The sequence below is a fragment of the Phaenicophaeus curvirostris genome, chromosome 7 (assembly GCF_032191515.1).
Source record: "Phaenicophaeus curvirostris isolate KB17595 chromosome 7, BPBGC_Pcur_1.0, whole genome shotgun sequence".
Classification (NCBI taxonomy): domain Eukaryota; kingdom Metazoa; phylum Chordata; class Aves; order Cuculiformes; family Cuculidae; genus Phaenicophaeus; species Phaenicophaeus curvirostris.
Genome location: NC_091398.1, coordinates 19,202,234 through 19,226,873, shown reverse-complemented (window position 1 = coordinate 19,226,873; position 24,640 = coordinate 19,202,234). Strand labels below are relative to the sequence as shown.

General features: G+C 37.4%; 1 protein-coding gene across 1 annotated transcript; it reads right to left on the bottom strand.

Annotated features, from left to right (window-relative positions):
* Nucleotides 1-865: 865 nt before the first annotated feature.
* CIR1 (corepressor interacting with RBPJ, CIR1) lies at nucleotides 866-24,582 on the bottom strand. The gene is made up of 10 exons (XM_069861097.1): nucleotides 24,446-24,582; nucleotides 23,200-23,294; nucleotides 22,607-22,680; nucleotides 21,406-21,419; nucleotides 21,259-21,314; nucleotides 20,866-20,914; nucleotides 20,540-20,657; nucleotides 5,247-5,353; nucleotides 3,712-3,797; nucleotides 866-2,020 (listed from the first exon to the last, which is right to left on the bottom strand). The coding sequence occupies exons 1-10, from the start codon at nucleotides 24,515-24,517 to the stop codon at nucleotides 1,297-1,299; spliced, it is 1,395 nt and encodes a 464-aa protein (XP_069717198.1). The 5' UTR covers nucleotides 24,518-24,582; the 3' UTR covers nucleotides 866-1,296.
* Nucleotides 24,583-24,640: the final 58 nt, after the last annotated feature.

Below are 24,640 nucleotides of genomic sequence, written 5' to 3'. Positions count from 1 at the left end.
TTCTTCCCAAATCCGAATTTACGCACGGTGGTGTAGGGCCCGACTCTACTGAATTGTGCACGCCCCGAGCAACCGAACGTAAACGCCTTTAAAAAGCGCAATCCCTTCACGGGTCACTTTTTCAAACACCTTTACCTGTGCTTAAAACGCAAGCCAGGTCGCTTTCACCACGTATAACACTCTGTGTGATACTGAAACGTATCTGAGTCTTAAGTAGAAGAGGACTGGTAAGAAGAAGTCCCATTTGTCCTTGGAGTGAGGAGGGGAAGAAGATTGTTTGCTGGAATACTGAGTACGGTGACGCTGTTCCACCTGTCCACTAACTAATGTCCTTCCCTTTGCCACCCCAAAATAGCAGGAAAGTATTGCCTTTGCAATAAAAACCTCGTGATGTCTTGTGCCCTGTGTGTTTGTGCTCATTCAGAACTCTGGAGAAGAAAGTGATTTTTACTGTTTTTAAAGAATACAATATTTTATTGTGGAAGTTCATAACAATATTTGCAGAAAATTACCAACAAATATTCAAAAAAAAAGTTTGTTTAAAGAAAACAGAAGGATGACTATTTACACCAACTTTCTACCGCAAACAATGAAATACCTGGAGCAGTGGAGGCAGAAAATATTCTTCTCATGTCTTGAGAGATTATTGAACAATAACTTGACATTGTACTGACACATACCAACAGGGGTTCAAGATGTTTAGATAGCCCTGACCAAGCTGTACACTGCAGGAGGTCGAAAAATGTTGGCTACACACTTATGTGAGCTATGTCTCTCTGTTGTTTTAACTCATGAAATTGATCTCTTACAGGGAACTTCAGGAAAAACACTTCAGTATGAAAAAAAACCCACCTACAATACAATGTTCTGATATCCAAAACAGTGATTTTATTCAGAACTATCTCAAGCACTTATCATTTAACAAATCCCAGGACTCTTCCCAACTTACCCTCTGCTTCCCCTCACAGTGGCATCTAAACAGAAATTATCGTTGGAAAAAACAAGAATATCACACACTGCTCTGAAATATTTTAAACCCCCAAAATCGGGTCTATCAATTACTGCATGTATACAAGAGGTATTTTCCAACAAATATATTTATACAGTAAAAATACCTTAACATTTATATCTAATTTACAAATGTTCCAACTGTATGGAAATGATTGTTTTGGCTTTGTATAGGAAATACTAGTTACAGAGGTTGGAAAATGAACAGCAATACATAACTGAGCCCTTCTTAAAGGTGTAAATCAAAAAAAGGAGATCATTCTTGTTTGCACCTGTCCCCTATACTATCTATTTTTTTTTCCTTTCTCTGCTTCTACTTCTACTGCGTCTGCTCCTTTCTCTGTGTTCCACTTTACTGTACTTGTCCCCACAATGCTCTCTACACTTTTTCTTCTCTCTGTGCGCATCTGTGCTGGGGCTTCTGGTTTCATTTTTCCTGTGTCGCTCGTCACCATGGCTTTGACTTGGACTTTCTCGCTTTTGCCTTTGCCTGGAACTGCTGTGACTTTTGCAAGGGCTTCTCCTGCTCCCCTCGTCCATGCTTTGGCTTCTACTATCCCTCTCCTCTCTTTCAGTCTCTCTCTTGTTGGTGCTGTGGTACCTGCTTTTGGACTTACTTTCCCCCTCACAGGAGCTCCATTTGTTGTTCTCCACAGAACTATGTTGCTTCAAAAGTCTGTCCTTCTCCCTATCTTTGTCCTTGTTACCGTGACTACTGGAGAGATCTTCATAAAGTTTTTCCTTCTTCGTCTTTGCTTTTCCTTCTGAATCGCTGCTGCTGCTAGCCTCTGAAAACTTGTCTTTTTTTCTTTTCTTAGAATACATCTTCTTTTGTGCTGCTTTATCTCTGCTGTCAGTCTCGCTATCACTGCTGCTTACTGAAGATTCACTGGAGGATGAGGAAGAGGATCTTGTCTTATGTTTCTTGTGTTTACTTTTACTTTTTTTCTTTTGCTGCTTTTTCTTCTTTTTGTCTTTCTTTTTCTTTTTCTTCTCCAGACGATCCAACTTCCTTTTATTTTCAAAACAAGAGCAGAGCAATCAGATTAAGAAATTTTAAATTACAAAGACACTACTTCTGACGACTATTTTCCAGAAAAAACCTTGCATTCCTCTCCTCACTCAGGAATATTATTTTTAAACTTCTTACCTGACGCTAACCATAGTAAGAATCCTACTGTAATCAACAGCTGTTCCCTCAAAATAGGAGGAATATGATTTTTTAAATTCTTTAATTTTAAAAAGATAACTAAGAGATGTCAATTTGGTCTGGCAACTAGGAATAAACACATTCAGTGGTGCTTTTTTTTTTTTCTTGCCAGCCTGCTCTGAAGACTTTGGAAAATCAATGCTGCTATTGTTTGTGCATTTTTATAAGAGATTTTGAAAATGAAAAAAGGTAATTAGCATTCACTTTCTATTGATGATGGAAGCTGAGACTTTAAGATGACATCTCCGAGTCCTACAGACAAATAAAACTTATATTTTCAATAACCTCTTCTGTTACAACTAGAAATTTATATTTTCTAGCCATAAGTACAATATTCCATCATGCACATATATTCATTGCTGTTTGACTGCTCTCACCTAGTTTTCATTTTGCTTTCTGTGTTCATCCTTCTCAAAAAAATTAGTAACCGAATAGTGAAATTACTTTCAGGTTTAAAAAAAAAAAATAATCCCTTTGGACTAGTAAACTCTAAAGGATCCGAATACTTACAGAACTTCATATTTCAAAATATAAACTATTATACTTCCATTGTGTTGGGTCAGCAGAAGTTCAAATAAAATCCCATTTTAAATTACTCAAACTACATACACAGTCCTTATTTAAAAGGAACGTAACATATGCCAACCATTTTCATAGAACGATTTAATATGTATGTCAATACCATATGTACCAACCTACTCGTCTACCTGCTTAGCTATACGCCTTTCCCTCCTTCCACTCCCCATACACAGAACACGTTTCAACCTGAAAAGCTGTTTTAACTAGCGATACTTGTATGGGATCTACCAGGCAGTAGTTAATATTTTTCATTTTAAACATTTTCAGGTAATTTCAAGACAATGTTTGAAATTAACAGAGAAGAAAAAAAAAAAAAGTCATTTGACACATGAAATCAGTAGGACAGAAGCAAAAAAGAAAATCTCGTTAACTTCTGCTTCGAACTACAAAACCCAGGGGAGCTCCCTCTGATGGAGCAGTAAACTATAACCCCTGATCCAGGAGCAGCAGGGAGCTAGGCTAACCGCAGCCCCGGGGTGCAATGTCAGCTTTGGTTTAGCTGCACAGGAGAAGATAACAAACTTTGCCAAGTTGCAAACCAGTAAACAAGAACATAGTACTTATATTTCTGGAGGAAGATACTGTAAGTGATGGAGTGCAAAATAATATTTTAAAACAGCAGCTGATGGCATCTTAAGTGAGCCAATTATTATTGTTTCAGTATCCCAGTTATGTTGGAAACGAGCCCCAGTGCAAAGGCATCACAACTCGGTAACTAAAGTCAGATTAAAAAAGTCTAGCTGGATTAAAAAAACACGCTGCATAATGCCATGTGGTCAAGTGTACGTTAAACTACGATTCTCTCCTGTGCTGATGGTGCTAAATTCTTTAACGTCATAGAAGAGTTACAAGGACAAACACGGAGTCAGAACTACTGGTGATTCAGGATCCCCTCTATTAGGTACCACACTTACCTTAGAAGTTTCTGTTTTTGTTTGGTTGACAGTGATTTTAAAAATTCAACTTCTGGATCATCATCTCCTTCACTTGCAACGAATTCCTAGGAAAGAGTGGTAAGACATGATGTTCTTGTATATAAAAATAATTGCTTCATTCAGCCTTCTGTATTAAGAGTGATGCCTCCAGGTACCTTATTTTTGTGCAGGCACAAATATATTTGTATTACTAAGTCAGGTTAAGGCTCTTTCGAAAGGGCAGCAAACTTGCCACAAAGCGAACCCCACCCCTTTCTGCCTCAAAGCTGAGTAGGTGCTAGAATGTGGGGGTTATACAACAGGAGTTATTAGTAACATATGAAAAAATCACTGCGAGGTAAAGAAACATTTCTGAAATAGTTAATAAAAATGAGCCAATTTTAGAGCCCACATGATTCCCCAGGATAAGTCACTCCATTGTTATCATGCTTGGATGAATAGGTGAGATGCTAGTCCTGCTCGAACCCAGAGTAATTTAAGCAAATTACTTTTCTGTCTCGGTTTAGTCATTAGGAAAATGGGTATTAACACATCTACCTCACTGTAGTGTTATTAGTCTTTAAATGTTCATAAAGTGTTCTGGCAATGCAAAATACTGTAATCATATAATCTACATACAGTAACGCAATCAGCAAAGCACAGCTACTTTGAAGACCCTGAATTCTTCAAACTATGTGCATCTGGTACACTACAGTTCTCCACCGTGATGTTTTTAATTTTAGCCATGCTCAGGAGGGGAAAGAAGAAATAAAGATTAAAAAGCTCTTCAAAAAAAGCCCCACCATACCTAACATAAACCAAACATACCAGTATCACTGTGATCCATTTAACAGCACCCATATGCTACATAGGTTTGGGGTTTTTTTTTAAAATGCAAAGGTACATCCATCTGTGGATACACAATGAATTGTTGATTCACTCAAGATTTCAAGACCAGCTGAAGGCCGTCTTTACTGGTGGTTTGACTATCATGCCACATAAACAAAGGTTATTTCACGGTGGCTCTCTCAAGGAGTAGATATGAATTTTTCACTTTACACTTTCATTAAAGCACCTTGGATTAGAAATATACCATGTGCAGTCTAAGTAAAGACAATTAAACATTTTCACTCCCAGAAATAATATATGTAACAATAGTCAATCAAGTAAAAAAGTCTTCAGCTATAGCATTCTGGGTAGTAATTATTTGTGCATACTTCCTCAAACTTCATCTGAAGGCCGGTGCTGCATCACAAGTACGTGCCAAAACCCCTAACCATCCTCTTTATGAAAAATTCAATTTCTAGTCACCCAGAGGAGGGATTTAATTTATTATATATGGTTTTAAAAGAAGCAATTTATGATTCCCCATTCTGACTGAAACAATGGCAGAAAACAGTAAGTTTTCAAACATTTTTCTACTGGTATTCAGCTTTCCTATGGATATGCATATTTGAAAATATTAAGTAGCAATTCACAAGCAATCACATTTAGATTTATAGACATTTTCAGCTTACCGGTAAAAAGATCATTACCTGTGATGGATCATTTGCGGTCAAGTTTCTCCCCAGTACATTTTGTTTCAGTGCAAACCCACTGTTTCTCATCTCCGCTATTAGCTCCGAGGGGTGCATTGATGGCCCTGTTCACAAAAATCACAGTTTGAATGTATCATTTATAGCTCTCTACCTTTTTTGGACTCCACAGTAGGAATTCAGTTGAAGCTTTGTTAAGTAAAATCACAGCTAAATCAACTCAATAATCTTCTGCTGAGCAAATAATCAGATATGATTTTCTAAAACAGCAGTCTAGAGATTCAGAATAGAAAATAATTGCATTTTTCTTTAAGTACAAGGGGATTCTCTTATGTAACTTTGTCATGTCGAAAACAATATATTTAGGTAAGTCTGGTAATGTATTTTTATTATAGTAAAAAAGCAGAGGAAACCCAAAGAAAGCACAGTAAGTATTTAGGTGCCTCCTTTCCCTTAAAAGAGTGGGAAAATACACTGATGTCACTAATAAGGCATTTCTCATAAAACCACAAATTTTTGAACCTAAATGTAAAATGTAACCATTATCAGAAACTCGATATACATACGGAAAATAAACAAATACATGAAAAAATCACCTATGCCCTTACTTATTCTATGGACCCCCAGATATGCTGGGTCTGTAGGCTCTTACCTCCTCAGAGATTTCTGTTTCATCAGCTTAAAAATTACACTAGATATTGCATTAGAGTAGGTGTTCTGGACTAGGTACATTATCTTTCTTTGCAAACATCTAACAAGGAGTAAAATACGGGATGTATATTGGATTATTCAGACTTGACTATATAATATATAAACCCTGTAACTCACTCTTTTGATTTAATCAAATACTTGTGATCATCAAAACCTCACGTACTTGTCTAATCAGGTACATTTTCTTCACCCTAAACACATGCTCTTTTGTCAGGTCACTTGCAGTTCATTCACTGACCTTGCTGTCAATGAATTTGCGCAACTGCATAAAGTAAATGTAAAATAGAAGGAAAATAAAATAGAGCATGCAGCACATAATTTACTTCCATACAGTAACTGTAAATGATAAGATTAACTAGTCTTACAAAACATAGCTTTGTGGATTTGAGAGTTTCTTACTTGTGGAGATGGACAAAATCATAAATTTTTAATACAGAAAAGCATGGGAAGTAAAGGGAGATTTTTACTATGGAAAATAAATGTAGAGTAAATAGCACATTCTCAGAAAAAGTCACCTTTAACTTTTTCTTAGTTTTCCTAAGTATAACACACTGCTTACAAAAACAGACCTATGTGTAAAACAGGAAAGAAAAAGATAAAACCTTGAAAATGCTTGAAGGAGTTTTTGCACTACTGACTTCCTTCTCACAAGTTCCTTATTTTGCCAGGCAAAAGAATTTTCTAATGAGATACCCTTTAATCTTTCCTTGAGTTACATTTTTATTAAGTAGGGGGTTATTCTGCCCCCACTCCTCCATATTTTACCAAAATGGGGGGGTTAAGTGTTACAGTGTAAACATAAGCCTACTGATAATTAATGAGCGTACACGGGCTCCAGTGTCTACATTTTGGCTTCTTTCAAATTTAAAACCATGCTCCGCTTGCCCAAATCTACTCTGGCTGGTACAGAAACTGACATTTGACAGAAACCTAAGAACACAATTTAGTATCAGCTGATGTCCTGATGTGAAAAGGCCACATAAGCCAGCCACAGACTTCAGTCAAATACCCTGTATGAGGAAAGTGGTTGGAGACAAAGCGTAGAGCCATGAAAGAAGATTTTGTGGTACTAAAGAAACCAAAACTTGTGACCAGATTGAAGCCTGGAATCCCCATTATTCAAAGGAAATAAGAACCACTGCCTAAAAAAGTAACCTGACTAACTTACCAGCTATCCCCACTTCAGTCTCTCAGCACCGTACACCTAATTATTCTCATTAGTGTGGTTAGATAAATAGAGGAATACAACTTGTCCAAATTTATAAAGAAGATCTGCAAAAGAACTACGACAGAAGCCATAACTTTGTGGTTCCACGTGAGGACTATGGACAGAATTGAGACCAGAGGCAAGAAGGCACATTGGCCTTCAAAGGCAGAGTTCAAAGACATTCTCTGTGCATAACACTGGAAAGAGGTACACAAAATAATTTCCTCATTTACATAAAAAGCTTAAAATGAACGCACAACACAAATGATTTTTATACATTTCTGCCCAATAGATGTCAATTGTGCTGTAACACAGATCAATACAACTGAAAAAGAGACCTGTCAGAGTCTCCCAGCTCAAGCTGAGACCAAAACCAAAACCACATATAAACTTTTGAGTTAGCTTCCACATGCTTTTTTTGAGGCGATATCAGCACTAGGTTTAAAAAATAAGAAGAGAAGTAAGCTTAGAAGAAAAACAAGCTAGGCTAGGAATAAATCTACGAATTCTGTTTCCTTATTTATTAATGACATCAAGGAAACCTTCACAGCTCCACCTACCATTTTTCAGTGGCAGCACGGCATTACCATCAAAAGGACATTTAAATGACTGTTACTGCTGTTTTGTGGATGTATACAAGTTACATCAAATGCACCTACTGAACTTCAAAACTGAAGTGGTTTATGAAATAAATTATTTCTGGTTTTGGTCTCTCTCTAATTGTGAGAGGAAACAGTAACTTAGGATCAGCCTAGCTTGTGAGGAGATTCAATAATCTCCATGAAACTTTGCCATATATTATTTTTACTGTAACTAAAAAGCTTTAGAAAACACTAGCGAGTAAGATTCAGAAAATAAGCAAACACCATAAATGAAAGCAGAGTCAAAATACAGCCCTGCTTCACAACCATTCTGTGTGCAGACCCAAGCCAGGCATGACGGAAGCACACCGTCTACTATGGCTGATTACAAAGGACTCTCTTGCAGCACATAACCTCAGCAGTTTAAAAAATATGAAAGTTTTTGAGGACAACACAAGTGAACCTGCTCACACTTTTTTTTTCTGAAAAGTTTATGCCACCAAGCTTCTCAGAAGTTCTGCTGCCCAGTGACAGCAAGGTTGTATCGCTACCTTTGTTCAAGCAGCAATGCTAGACCACAGCAGAGAGAAAACAGTATCTGATCTGTAAAGTCTGAATAAGCTGTTTTCTATCTGGTTAAACATCCAGGCCAAGAAATTCAATTAAGACATGACGTCCGACAGTGGCTGCACAGCTTAACAGCAAAGCTCTATTGCTACCTACTTTCTGCAATACAAGAAGAATCAAGAAAATTTTTATCCTCATAATTAAACTCCTTTGCTTGTAATCAAAGGAATCAAATGCTCGGTGACTTTCTTTTCCAATCCATGCCTCAACAGGCTGCTTTTGATTTATACTTTAGTGATTTTGATAAGCTGAGCTGATTTCCTTTTAAATATCAGTCTCCCCAGGATTCCTGGGTACAGCTATTTTATGTGACAGCATTGAGGGCTGTAACACGCTTCTTTTTGGGTTGCTTCTTCACACAGTCTTAAAAGATGTAGATGCCTAAATGCATATGAGCAAAGAACAGCCTTCCCATTTCCACACTCTAAAACCAATTAAGGGATTTATCCTGGCAAATACAAACGAGGGAGACCAGAACTGTAAAAGAAACCCCCAAACAGTGAACCTCACTTAACAAAGGTTTGAATAACTCAATTTCTCAGACGTATCCTTGGCTTCCTTCTTTAGGATCAAAAGCTTAAATCTTGGAGTCACCAGTATACTGGCTGGTAGAGGGCCTCTTCCCGTGCTTGGTGTGAATTGATTGTGGAGTCCTTCTTGTCTGAGACATGACTATGCTCAGTGTGATCAAACTTTGCCTGTTAAGCCAAAGAGGTGAAGTTCCAGCCTGTTATTGGCTTACGACTACATTTACGTCATCACCTTCAAGATCTTCAGTCAAAATAGTCCACGTATCTTCATCTAGTTAAGTTCCAATTAAGTCATGAACTGTAAAACAGATGGTAAGATTGAGCTGAGAGGTTCCCAGTTGGCTAAGATCTTGGGAACTGATAACAGCCAACTATCAAACACCACCCCTTAACTTGCAAAAAATCACTCCTACATCAGGTATAGAAAAACCCCTTGTGCACTATGAAAACTGATGTCCTCATACATGCTTTCCTTATGGACTTGTGAGACAGCCTGTGAAGAAGCTACCTGTGTGATCCCTTGCAGGTGAAAACATTTAGAGATGACATACCACGAGCTGACAGAACGTTAGATATAGGAATCCTATAAAAATAGCTGATTGCTATGACTTCTAACAACTCATCTCACAGCATTCATCCATCAGCAATCTAAAAATAAGTTCAAAGTTACAATGTTTCATCATCTGTTTCTTATTCTTTCTGAAACGAGTCAAATACAGTACCTTGCTATTTTTGAATATGACTGTCAAGCTTATTTTCTGGAATTTACATATTGATAGGGGAAAAAAAAGAAAGAAAACTTTAAAACTTTTCCAGATGACACTTGTTTTAAACTAAAACATTTATCTGCTTTAAAACCAATTCATAGTCTCGGAAAAGCTTTTTATCATATAGTGGAATTAATTGCATGCTGATATCATACCTGGTTTTGTGCATTAAGACAACTGACAACTTGTTAAATTTTCTACAGCTACAGGTACTTAAAATTATATTAAGTTCTTGCACAAAGGAGACTCCATAGTTAAAAATTCACTAAAGGATTTTTAAAATAATTTTTCATGGTCTTTCTAATTCTCAAGAAATAGTGTTGTCAAGCAAATAGACTACAGTTTCTTCCTGCTTCTTACTTCCCACAGAAGTTCTTGCTCCATTAATTTTCTGTTATCATCTGTTTAAGATACCATTTAGAGAAAAAAAATCCAGATAGCTCAGTTGACTCAAAGAATTGGGGCATGAAATCCAGAAACTTAAACCATTTCACAAAGCTTTCATGAAGTACAACCCGAGTGCAATCTTAGCTTGATAGCTGTTGGTGCCTCCTTATAATATCACTACAATTAAATAAACAGAAAAGCTGTAAAAAGAATTTTTCTGAAGCCTATACGAGTATCAATCACAATGGATTGCAGAAGGACCTCTACAACATATTGTCAATTTGCTTATTTATAACAAAGAGCACTCTCCAGTTTCTTATCATATTTAACTGAAATCAATTTAACAGAATCAATTCTGCTTCTATTAAACAACCAGGGGAGGGAATATAATTCTGGATTTCAATTACTTAAAAGCCTAACTTACAGCAAACTCTTCCACCCTGCACCACCACCCCCACTTCTGGCCCAGAAACAAGTGGAACCTACAGCTGCAGCTCATTTTTGGTTCTGTTTTGTGCTTGCCCTGAAGGTACAAATGCAGAATGTAGATATGTCTCTGTTGTTGCCATAATGTTTCCTCTATGAGGCATGGGCACAGGACTCCTCTTAGGTGAACAACGGCAGCTGTTAACACACCACTTAGAAGGCCTCCATTAAAATGTCTAAAGCACTTTTTTCAAATTATCTAATATTAGAGAACAGTATTCTAAAACTTCTTTTTATAACAACTGTGATTAAATACCATTTTTTCACCAACAGTTTCAGCAGCAGTAAGGACAGACCATAATGTTATGATTGCCAGTATCACTAAAAATAGCAGTTTTAGTACTATCTACTCACGATGCATGGTCTTGACAGGATCTGCTCAATTTATTGATAAAAGCTTTCTCTGCTATTATCAGTGCAGATGAATGATTCTTTGCAACCAATTAAGTTTTAAATGGATTTTTATTGTGGAATATATACAGAAAACAAAGAGATAAGAAGCAGTCATAGTAAAACCACTATTCCTACCTGTGGCAGGGGAAACAACAGGAACCCATTGTACTTAGACAGTGGCTGCAGTTATGTATCGTTACCAAATAAAACAGACTATTCAATATAAAAGTTACTGAAAAAGGCAGTAGATTCTTCATGTTGCCATTTTAATTGCAACCTTTTAACCTTTGTTTGTTTTAACTAATGCTCATTTTGTGTATTACTATCATAAGCTGATTATTTAGAATAGGGCTTTCCTAGAGTCAGGCTTTCCTGAGAACAAGTTCTGGTGTGGGGACATCTTTTAGTTTACAGATGTGATCAGTTTAATTTAAAAATATCACCACTGTCATACTATCAGATTCTTCCTGACTTGGTAATAGATAATGTAAATGGATGTAAACATAAATAAAGCACACTGGCATATCTGCTACAAATTTGCCAGTGTACATCACACTCGGCATACCCTGCTCTACCATGTTTAAACATCAATTTGCAAATCAAAGACAAGATACTTCCAAGGCTTATCTTTTATCACAACATGAGTTTTTGTTAACAAAGTAGGCCTAAAGCATATTGTCTTCATTCTGTCTTACATGCATCTTGGACAACAAGAGAACAACTCTTCCAAAGCAAAACAGTAACACTAAAGCTCTGCTCCCCTCGGGGAAAATAAAATAAAAAAGTACTCCTGGAAGCATGCAAACAGATCATTCACATTAACCAGGTTTTGGAAAACCATTCTGCTAGTGGGTTTTAGTTTAGCACACAATCACATGAAGGATGAATATACTCTGTATTCAGAAGGCTGCCTTGTCTGGGTGTTAGCAAAGGTGTAACATGATACAAGGCTGTTTACGTTTTGCTTTGAAGGAGAAACTAACTTGAAAATTAGCATAGACAGTTTTGTCAATACATCCATATATTTTTTTTTGTGCTTTCCCACTGACATTCAGGTGGGGCTTTTTGCTTAGATACAGCTTAAAAAGAAATTGAACAAAATCAGGAAAAAGTTACAGACTGAGCTAACCACACTGTATCATCTGTGAACTTTTATTGCAGTTGTGACAGAGATATGAGTAGACACTTATTTATCTAAAGGACAAAAATGCTATAATCAAAATAATGTGATCATGATACTGGTCATGAAGAAAGTAGCAAACTCATGCTGCCTCCACTAATTCAGAATTGATAATTTTTTCGGGATATTTTTTCCCTCTATTTCAGAGGCGGCTGCGTTCAGACTGTATTTACACTTCAAAGCAGCTGCTGCAGTTAGCATTGAGAGAAATAAAACCTCTGGCTTTTAATTAGCTCTTCTTCAGAGGGTCTGCAGCTTAACTGAACTTAACACTTCAGCACAGAATTTCAGTATGATTTTCCATGCTTTTGTCATAAGGTATTTCAGAGAAACCCAAGTTGCCTTTTTTACTTTTTTTGAGCAGTAAAAACCATTTAACATTATCAAACTGCTACAGGAATCCATATCTATTGCTTAAATACTAAGCGCAGGACTTCTATTAGAAATCTGTATCTTATGCATTCACACCAAACACAGAGGTTTCTGAAACATAAATGGAGGATTATCCTAAAACGTGACAGTTCTTAAACTACACGAAGATTTAGTTAAGGTTCCTACTGTTCACAATCAAAGGTCTCAGCTGCAGATCATAAAGGAAGGTTTCATGCACTGTATGTTTCTACTGATGGCCATTTATACAAATATTCACAGTTAACATATTCAAACACCTTTTTCTTTGTTATTATAGATTCAAGAGAACACTTAAACCAATTCCTGCATTCCTGACACAATGCAGATTTTCATCTGTTGGGAAACAAAAGATACTGTATTTGTCACTGAAAAAATGCAGTGAGGTATAGACGTAACATAACAGACATACGTTTCCTTTTTTTGCTGCCTCTACATGACTGATAATTTCAATGACTGCTATGGAAAGAAATTTCACCAAAAAACTAAAGATCAGTTGAACAAACTAAGTGACAGGCTGATGGAAACCACAACCACAACTAGTTTAGGGGTGCTTAAGTGATAAAAAGTGGGCACAAACTCTAGGAGCTGATAACCAGTCTTTAGAAGGCTGCATTTGCATAGACATACCTAGAGTTTATTTATCTCTGTAGACCATAAGATGCTACATACAAATGCACGATGCTCCATTACATTTTTACCACTATTTGCCTGAATTGTGCACAACATGCTCATCACCTCACAGAAATCTCTCTCTTCTCCAGTAATTTCAGAGCACAGATGAAATACAGAGCCAATTGGCTGTAAAACATTCAAAGTAGTTCACAGCAGAGGACATCCAGCACTCTCCAGGCTTAGGTTTCATAGGCCAAGAGCATAAGAACCATTCTCAATCTTAGCATCCCACCCCTTCTAACTACCCCATTCATAAAACTCTCTTTCCATTTGAGACACTAACCTTTCTTCATAAAAGCAATTCTAGCAGGTTATTAGTTCTATATATGGTAAAAGTTGTAAGCATTTAAGCTTTCATAGCTTTTTAGCAATTCCCTAAGAGGTACTTAGTTTGTCTTAACTTTACCTAACTAAGAAAGTTGTGGGCACTTTTGAAGTGAAATAACAGTACTACTACAAAACATTTTGCACAGAAAACCTATCAGTCTTTGTTCTAATAGAATCAAAAGCTTTTCAGGCTTCACAAAAAAAAACCAAACCACTGAAAAGCACAAAAGTCAACAGTTGCTGCTAGTTAATGATAAGAAAGTCTTGTAAAAACAGGCAAACTTTTAGATGCTAGTGACCCATTTTTTTGCTGGTATGTGTTACATATTTTATACATGCATATATAAAATGTGGCACATGAAGTCAGAACCACAACTGATATTTTCATCTTGTCTGAACTTTGAAAGTTAGGATTTTATCAGTAAAAAACCCTGTAAATCAGTTTAGCCCAAAGAAGCATTTTGATTGCCTAATTTAGCTTTGTAAAGGAGAAGTAAATCTTATAAGTTGGTCCCTGTAAGCCTCACAGCTGGAAAATTCTAACACTACTTTGCAGTTTCCAGTGATCAAAGTAAGTTACTTTATATCTAAAACTAAGAATTTCATAATGGAAATAATGCAACACCAGGGGGTGCAGTTATCATGAAATAATTACACTCCTGGGAGATTACAGACAAGGCTGTACCCCAGGGGTGTGATTATCCCATGATAACCACATCCACTGAAATTGCCTTATTGCAAAAATAATCTCTATTCACTGGTGAGATATTATTCAATAGGCGCTTTTTTAATGGTAAGATTATTATTTTTTTTTGTATGAATTACCAGCTAGATTAGTAAAATGGTCCCAGAAGCAAAATAACCAAGCCACCGTGCCTAAGTTAAGGTACCAACTGTAATTATTATTGTTTGCTGGAGCGCTGCAGCGTATGTCAGATCTTGAAAGACAGCAGTCTCTCCTCACAGAACACCGTTCTGTGGCACAGACATGCTTTCACCCAGTGGTTCCACCAGAGTAAACCGAAGTCCATGACTGCTCCTTGCATACACGATCTTCGACATTGAATCCAAAACAGCAATTGCCATTCAGTTTATGTGCAAAGAGGAAGACTACAATGCAGTCTTCATGTAAGATTCAAAGACAACTAGCCTTATTCTGAAAGAAGAGAATCATAGCCTATGGAATTATGGGAAAGAAAAAGCCTATAGCAGTGGTTATTTCACGATATGAAAAAATTGTGTGTAGGCAATCAATTCTTCTTTTTCCTCACAGAGGAACAGAGCAAGACCTTTAGATAATGCAACTAAATCAGACATAGGATTTCCATTTTCATTCATTTTAACTCAAACATTTCTTCTGAGGCTGAAAAACCAGTCTGAGTCCAAATATGACATTTTGTTCTGCTCCCTTTCTGGAGGAGGTAAAAAATTAGAGCAAAATACAAACTGAACCTGTATCAAGTGCTCTTAAATATCTTCTTTGTGTGTTGAGATATATCATTTATACAATATCAAAGGAAATAATGACTATTAAAGGCCAAGTGTAGAGTTCTCAAATATCTAAAGAATAAAGCAGGATTTTTGTTTAAAAACACCTTCTTACAGCTGACTACTCTGGAAGAATTGTCAACAAAATATCAAGAAATGCTGAAAGGCAACACTTTCGCTTTTTGGTGGAACACAATATGAAGTACTAATTCACTGTTCTGCTTACATGCTATTTCTTTCCCTTTGGCATGACCTACTTATTTGGATAAAACTGGTTCTGTATGACTTACAACTTTTTTTTCATTCAAATAAGGAGTCTAAATCCTACTGAAGCTCACCGATTTGGGAATTAAAAAATATCTATATATACATAAACCCCATGGCTTTTATTAATTGAAGTCACCATTCAAGTAACACCTTTGAAGGCCCATTTTTTGCAGGAAGGAAAGGAAAGATGGGGAAAAACTCTTCTTTCTGGTTTTAAGTCAGTAATTTGGTTATCCTAACAAATCATTTTTTAACTCCAATTTTCTGTCAAAAGCTTCTGGAGAAAGATGAAAACATCCCTCCAATTAGATAAGTGCCAATCCTTAATACTGGCATAAGGATTGGTTAGCGATAGTAGTTGGGTACCCCTGTCTGCACTGTGTTTGGCTGGGACAGAGTAATTTTCTTTGTAGTAGCTTGTATGTGGGTATGTTTTGGGTTTGTGACCAAAGCAGTGTTAATAATCCAGGGACGTTTTAGTTGGTGTTGAGCAGTGCTTGCACAGCACCAAGCCCTTTCTCACTTTTCACGCTACCCTGCCAGCGAGCAGGCTGAGGGTGCATAAGGAGTTGGGGGGGGGACACAGCTGGGACAGCAGAACCCAACAGACCAAACAGATGTTCCACACCATATGACATCGTGCTCAGCAATAAAAGCTGAGGGAAGAAGAGGGAAGGAGGGATGTTCAGTGTTATGGCGCTTGTCTTCCCAAGTAATTGTTATGTGTCATGAAGCCCTAGTTTCCTGGAGATGGCTGAACACCTGCCAGCTGGTGGGATGCAGTGCATGAATTCCTTATTTTACTTTGTTTGCATGTGAGGCTTTTGGCTTTACATAAACTGTCTTTATCTCAACCCACAAATTTTCTCACTTTCACCCTTATGATTCTTTTCACCATCCCACTAGTGAGGGGTAAGTGAGTGCTGTGTGGGGCTGAGTTGCCCATCTGGGCTAAACCAACCACCCTGTTTCCTTTTCAGATTAATTAACCTTGCTCAGTAAAGTTCCTGAGAGCAGTTAACCTTCAACAGCAGAGATTTTTGAAGACTTCAAAGGTATTACACGATGTAATTCAGCTAAGCCTAACCAGTACATAGTATACTTCTCCCGTGGTTCCTCAACCTGTATGTATGAGATGTTTCAGTCTTTCTTTATAGCATAATATCTGAAGTTTCTACCATTACTGTTCTGTGGACAGAAACACATTTGGGCAAACACAAAGACAACAGCAAACACAACAGTATCATCTGTTTTCCCATGTGTTAACTGTGCTTCTCTAAAGCAGAAGAACAAAGCTGAGAAGAATAAGACCTGTTAAAAGTTTCCTACAAGGAAGCCAGATCATTTTTTAAGAGCTACCTCTGCAGAAATTAGTGATGCCAATGTCCATAGAATATCAGACTCGGAAGCACAAGGCTGAGGGTTCCCAAGCATAGATTGCTTAGAGATTCATTACCAGACAGGATGCTTTGTGGTACAGACTAGCATCTTCCAACGCTGGGCTGATGCATGGTGTGCTCTAACAAGGGAGAGTATTTTCGAAGTTTGAAGAATTCCAGCCTAAATTTAAGCAGTGTAACTACCACACACTATCTAGAAACAATTATTCGGTTTAGTTTGCAAGAAAAGGATGCGAGATTCTCTTTTATTAGGATGAAAAGTGGAAGTGTTTCAAAGTCAGTCACTTTGAGACAACAGAGCTCTTTTCAAAGACTTGATCAAAAAAACCCAAAAGACATACTCTTCTGTTGGTTTTTTTTTTAAAAAAAAGTTTTGATGATTCATAGCCTAAATTTGGTCCTTCTAATACTATTAATTTAATAAACTAATTGGATTCCTGGTATATTGACTATTGTACTAAAACTTCATTGTGGTTTCACTTGGGCTCCTTATTCTGTCTGTATTTCTCAGATGTACCCTTTCCTTTCAGACAATATTTCTCTAAAAATTTCCTGACACATAACCTAGGAACAAGCTTTCAAAGATGAGTTTTGACACATGGAATTAGTTCCTGACCTTCAAAAGCATTATTTGCTCTTAGCCCAACATTTTTCAACTCTTTTGTGAGCACTGGTTGCAAACATCCATTTATATATTTAGCTATTTAAAAAGTCAAATAAATTAAATACACGTTCCAGACTTGCTGTACTGTGTAAGCAATCACTCCCTATCCCTGAAATCCATATTCATTGTTCTCTTCAAAGAGGTGTATATTTTCTCCCGCATTTTAGAAATGAACAGACGGCTTCTGAAAATTGTTCTTGGAAGTTCAGACCTTCGAAACCAGGTGGTTTTATCAGCATGAAAAAAAAAAAAGTACAACCATGATAAAAGAAAACTCTGGACTATTTACATGTTTTTTACCAGTTTTCTAAGTGTCAGGAGAAATTTACTTGTGACACGTGGTGGGGAAGGGTAGGGGTGGGTGGAAAGGAATTTAAGTGCTTTTGGAGTTTTTTCAGGCCTCATCATCAGTTCATGAAACATAGAAACTTTTCACAGAAAAGACAATACCATAAACAGTCTCTGTCCCTTACAAAGCAGTGTTTTACGCAGGTCTAGCCAATCTAATCAAAACCAGTGTGGCAACAAACATTTTTGCAATACTATAGAATAATCAGAAGATAATTAGGAATTTAGTCCAGAGACATAAAAAAGCAGCTTAGGAGCATAAGCAATTACTGATAAAGACAAGCAGGAAGAAGCAGAACTTGAGGATGAGTTTTTACAAAGGAGGGTTCTTAGAGGCAGATACCAATTCAGCATAATAGCTTTTAATGGCTTCTCCTGGTTATCAATGCTACAAAAGACTTTTTTTTTGTCTTTCTGATGCCGCTAAAAAACACCCTATCAAATGAGAAAGCCAGGCACGACAAAACCATTACCGAGTTAAAACCAGTCCATGGAAATATACTATCAACCCATATAATAAAACATTAAGTAGAATTAAGAAGAGGAAACAAACAGCAGTAAAAATAAATGGTGAAGATAGATTATATTGATGGGGGGTGTTGAAAAGGACATGACAGATGTTGGCTTTTTGACGTTGCAGTGTCTTTTTAGGAAATGTAAAGACACTGGTTTACCCTCGGTGTAAGTTAATTTTAGAGGTAACTAGATCTGCAGCATGGTAACAACTGAGCAGAATTCTCAAGCAATGCAAAGATAATTACTTATTCTCATCTCAGACAAAACAGGATTGCTGTCAGGGTTTAGTTAAAAAAAAAAACCATTTTTAAAAAAAATGTCTGAGTAAGCTTTAACACGTCACGTGGATGAATTACGAGTCAGATGAAGAAAATATGGAGAATCAGTGAACTCACTGACTTGCACTCTCAATTAACTCTATTGCTTCATTTACATATGTGGAATTTCCAAAAGTTGACAAAGGAGCGTAATATAACTTGTTATTAAATCAGATGAAGTTTTAGAAAAGTTGATGAAAGGATTGTATTCCCGAGGTTAGAAAAATCAGACAACTTTTTATCTAATGATCTAATTAATGACATTACCACTTCCTCTAAGCCTTGTATCTGCTATTAAATCAAGAACCTGAAATTGTTTCCAACTTTACCTGCAGTGTTTTCACATATAGTTTCCTCAAAAGAAAGAAAGAGAAAGTAGCAGTATCATTACAGCTGACTATTCAAATCGAAGAACAGTGTCTTACAAATTATATATAATAATATATCTGATCTGTCGCCCACTCCTACTTCCTGAAATCCTTCCTCAGCCTATAGAGGAGTCACTGCTCAGCACAGTCTTCCAAGTTCCAGAGCTGGAAATAAGAGGGCACTGGCACAGTCAGAGGACATCCAAGTCGTTTTACAGTGCTTTCCTTCATGCAAAATTCATCATACATGTTAAATCCCTCTCCTTAAGCTTAGAATAACTGCCTGGAAAGCCACCTGGAGAACGTCTCTCTGAACAGGAAACATCCACAGCAGTCAAATGTTGCCTACACCTAGATAGTTAGTTCAGTTTAGTTTGAAGTACCAACACTGCAAAGTGTCCGTATAACACTGTTACAAATAACAAAGGGTTCATATTTTCAGTTTGTGCAAACACATACAAATACTTTCCACTTTCCCAGCACTCCTAAAATTGCCCACATCATTGAACTCAGAAAATATTAAAAAAAAAAAAGAAGTGAGTTCTGCAGTACAAAAGGATATGTGACATCAAAGAGCTGCAAGATGTAATTCTAACATCTTCAATGCTCCAAGCACAATTTCTTCAAGGAAAGAATTAGGCAAGACAATTATCAAACGTCATAACCTCCTGAATACAAAGGTTGAGAATGTCAACTATAGGATGGCTAATACAATGATATAACCATCAGAGAGTGCCTAAAAGCAGAGGAATGCAAGAAGCACCATTTCCTTTATCTTAAGTCTTCCAGGCTGCATCTCAAAGGAAGACCAGATGTTGTCAAGTGTGCAGTTGTAATGGTACCTCTGCAAACCTCAATACATAACATGGCACATGATCTCAAAGAACGGAACAGCAAGACTGAAGCCTCTCCTACGTTACCAGGTGTTTCTTTAACGTACCACATTTTTAAGAATATAAAAAGTGTTAGAAATTTGGGTCAACTTAAAGAAAACAATGTATTGTAGGCAAAATTATTCCATTTGAATGCTTATATCCCCTTCTTTAAACCTCATTTAGCATTAGATGCTGTGTGACTCCAAGTAATGGAAGAGCTAATAGAAGAAAAAAATTGTAGTTCAGAAAGCAATAAGAAGTCAGTTGAAGGGAAATCAGTCATTTGGAAATACAGGTTTCAATTGCTTGTTCACTTATAGAAGCACAATTACACCTATAAAGAACCCCAAACTTCTCCTTTTTCACAAGCAATTAACAAATGTTCCAGCTTTTCTAAGCAGCTACCTGAATTTGAACCGGGACAGTCTTTGACAATCCATTACTTCTTTTTTTTTTCTTTTGGGTGACATGAATATTGTCACCCAGACATAAACAATCTCAGTGCAGCTGCTGATTTTTTCCTTCAGGTAGAATGAAAGCAACAGTCATTACGGATTTTTTTTTTAAAAAATGCATTACTAATTAGAAAATTAGGTCCCTGTCATTTAAAATCATTAATCTGAAACTGTGGATCCTACATTCGGAATAAAGACATGCTTTCCCTGTTACATCAGCTCTTTGAAATATGATAAAGTCAAACCTTCTAAAATTAATTCTAATGAGTTCCCGCAACATTTCTAACCAGCATCATGAAAGACATTCACCGCCTACCTGACCCATCACTGGAGACTGAACTCGCATTAATTCCAGAAAGGCCAAATAAGGGGCACTCTCGATCAGTGTTCACATGACCCCACTTGTGGCATTTAATACATCTCACATTTCGCACCTAAACAGGAGAAAAAAGTATCGACATAAGGTAGTTAACAATACAGCTTAATGTTTACAGAAATATCTGTGTTACGAGGCATAAGAGAAGCTTTAAACTCACTGAGAAACAGCTAACAAAATTAAGAGAGTCCATGTGAACGTTCTGCAGTTAGATAATAATTGAAATATACCCAAGACATCCACAGAGTAAAATTTATGTAACTTGCCTGGATACCAAAGGGCTGATCTCTGATATTCATATCATCCTTAGCATATCTGTTACACAAACACAAAAGAAAAATATTAAATTCGCTATTTTTTAAGAAAAACATCATATGCAAAAATATCTTTTATTGTTAGGTGTATGTCTATTGCAGAGAGATATTCACAGAAAACATTAGTTTTAATGTGTTTTCAAATATGGATGTAAAATTCCAACAGAAACTAAGTTGATGAAGGAAACTGTTCCAGGTTTACAGGTTTTACTAATAAACCACCAGGACATGACAGGATTACACAAATCACTAATGTGAAAAGAAAAATTGGGGCAGGGGAGAAAAAGATGTGAAAGGTAAGCAAGAATTAAAAATAATTATTTGGATAAAATCCAGACATCTTACTTTTCTCGAGGGGCGACTTTTTGCCATTCAAATTTGTATTCAGTCTCTCCTTCTTGCTATAAAACAGAAAATGGGGGAATTTTTCATTTTTTTAAAATAGATTTTAACTAAGTAGAAAGAAAACAAAGAAATCATGTAATCATATACCTCTTTAGTTTCCTCTTCGAATATTCAGAAATCATGAAAAGAAAAGAAACGATACATTAATTATACATGTGAAATGCAGCTACTGTCAAAGCTGGAGACAAAATATTTTACGATTTATACTAATACAATAGTGCAAATACTCAGAAAGCAAGTTAATTTAAATAGAATGCAGTTACAAATAATCAGCCTCTAGTATATGCAGTTACAAATCCTGTAAAATCAGAATAATCTCTAAACCCCATAGATTTGATATGTAAGTACAAAAAACTTCAAACTTTTCTGCAAAAGCAGCAATACTTAAATTAAAAATCTTTAAAAAAAGATTTTTTTAGCAAAAATCAATAATTTAAAATTGCATTTGATTTAAGCTCAGGGGATTACTTTAAGAGTTTTTAAAGTTAAATAACTGACAAACTTCCTCTACAAGAATGAGATCATCCAAGCATTTCCAAGGGGTTCAGTTCAAACTGGAAAGATGCATTTTCAAGGGAACATGTTAGAATATAACTTCTTAGTTCTGCAATTAATTATATTGGTCACTTAATTTTAGTAAAGTCTTAATGTATCCACCAGGTATTTAGTAATTTCTGCTTATCAATCTACTAAATACAGTCACAGTCAGACCCATCAGTCCTGTCATCCAGCACTTCTGATTACAGACTCTCAGTATTTCTTATTTATAAAACTTCCACTAATTTATTTCTTGCTTTGGCATTTCCTATGCTTGACATACACCGAGCTCAACTACAGGCAGAAATTTTAAGCAAAAGTGACCTTGCCATTTCTAAAAAGGAGAGTAGGCCAAAATACAGGTTTGTGTGGTTTGAGTCATTGCCTCGGTAAGCTCTAGTCCTCCTCATCCCATGGCTTCATAATTGGCTAAGGAAACACCTTTGGCCAAGCACAGCATTTCTGCTGTTGCCAGGAAAGATATTTTGTCTGTTTTTCCCTTCACATTGAATTGTTGCATAACAAAACCCCAAATCCAACTATTACCAGTTTGAAATTAAAATACTGGGAGATCAAAATGACTGCATACTATGTATCTCTGCATATATGCATGGGAAGACCTAAAGATCATACCTTCCAGCATTACCTCACTATAAACACATTATTTTAAAGTAAAAGATACTATGCTTATTTCTTCAGAAGACTTCTAGCTTTGCAGTGCTATCTGCTCACAATCAGGAAACCAGAATACCTTTCTTTGCTCCAGGTGGGGCCTCATACATGAAATTAAGACCATTCTTCACACGCTCATCACCCATAAGCAATCTAAACATAAAGGACAGAGTTAGGATTGTACACAAAAAACATTCACTTTGGTACTACTTATAAAAAAAAAACATGCAGCAAGAAATTGTGATAATAACTGGCATATTTTTATTTGTTAATTTGAGTACCAGAAGTTGAACATCAAAAAAACCTGACAGCAGTTGATACTTCTGTGGTCCCCACTGTGTGCCAAATCACACATTTCAGTTAAAACTAAAAAATAAGTCTGTGTCCACAGAGTTATGGAGGACAGATTTCTGTGTGAGCCAAACACGTTGCTGTACAAGGTTACCTGCTGTTCTGCACGAGGTAAAGTATTCTGAAAATAATTACATGACACACACAAGCCATTTAAAAGACGTTATTGTGACGTCTGTTTAATCAGACATCAATTTAAGAGTCACTGTCCTCTCCTATGACTGTGGTCAGTGGGAGACAGCATTTCAAATAACTGATGATGAGATGCCCTTCACTGCCATTAAAACAAGAAACAGCAGGAAAAAGAATGCCAGTTCTCACCTATTATCATAGGATTCCTGTTCTTTAAGATACTGTTGCATTAATTCTTCTTGTTTCTTCTTATCATAGGATATCTTCTGCTCCGCCATCCATACCTAGTTAAAAACGAGTTTATACTTGAAACAAGCCTACACAAACCTCATTAATGTATAAATGCTTAAATGGTTTAGTCTATAGAAAATATTTAACAAGGAAAAACACCTATTCTATTCATATAAAATAAATTATTTTCATCCAATAAGCCTCACACAAACAACGTTTTTAATGGGATACAACTACAAACATCATTTGAGAGCTGAAAAGACGTGGGGAAAGTTTAATAAGGCAAGGGTACATGTCAGCTCAGAGAACACCTGCCTGTGCCACTACTTTCCCTGTGCCCACACTTTCTCGCCTGAGGCTCACCTGGCCCTAAATCCCAGGTTCTCTCAGGAGCTCCTGGAATGGTATGGGGCTCTGGGAAGGAGGCGAGGGCAGATGTGAAATGCTGGGAGAACACAGGCACGCTGTGACAGAAGAGGTTCTCCTGATTGGGATATGGAGCCAAGTGGACACTATTTGCCCGGAGAACTAGGCGGGGAAAAGCTGGAGCCGGGAAATGGCAGTAGTTACACATACCTGAGAGTGAGAAAAGCCTGAAATTTCAAGGCCCTGGCACCGACACACCACTACGGGGCCAGCAGCCCCTCATCCCCAGGTGATGCCAAAAACAACGGCAAATAAACACTCTAAGACTTGTTTTGGAGTTTTAGAAAGCAAGGATTCTTTATCTGGCCTTGGTGACACGAGAGAGCGATCTCCATCGATCCTGTGCAGTGAGACAACAGCTACGGACAGGATGAAACTCCCACTTACGTGTACGTATATGCATTTTCCAGTAAATTTTATGCATACCCTATCATCTTCCAAGGTCCAATTTTAATGTTATGAACTTTGCAAGGGTCAAATCTTTGGCGATTTGGAGCTGGCTGCAGCCGTGGCTGCCCCTGCCCTGGAGCCGCAGGCGGTGCTGGCAGCAGAGCCCTCAGCTCCGCTCCCGCCGCACTCGAGGCGGTGTCACCTCCCGGGAGCGAGCAGCGCCCGGGGACACGCGGCTTGGGAGACACCCCGGTGCCAGCGGGGCGCCCTGCCCGGCTGCCAAAGGGCTGGTTTACTTGGCGGAAGCCAAGCGCCGCCTTAGCTTAAAACAAACACACTCCCCTTTCTGTCACAAGAACCACTTCTCACACCCCCGCCGCCCGCTCACCTTTTTGATGTTGGACTTGGAGGCGGGGTGAAAATCCTTCTTGCACATGAAGTTGGCGAACGACTTCCCCATGGCGGCAGCGGGCAGGGAGACGGCGAGCAGGAAAATACCGGGCCGGGAGACACCGGCGCGGACCCCAGCCGTCTCCGGGCCTTCCGGGGTGAGGAGCGAAACTTCCGGGGCGCGGGGCGGGAC

What these genes read in the sequence shown, in the direction of transcription:
- CIR1 (XM_069861097.1), bottom strand. Translation starts at nt 24,517, where the DNA reads ATGGGGAAGTCGTTCGCCAACTTCATGTGCAAGAAGGATTTTCACCCC. An exon ending in CAGGAATCCTATGATAATAG is followed by an intron (nt 22,681 to 23,199) that starts GTGAGAACTGGC and finishes CTTTATGTTTAG; the next exon opens with ATTGCTTATGGGTGATGAGC. An exon ending in CAAAAACAGAAACTTCTAAG is followed by an intron (nt 2,021 to 3,711) that starts GTAAGTGTGGTA and finishes TGAAAATAAAAG; the next exon opens with GAAGTTGGATCGTCTGGAGA.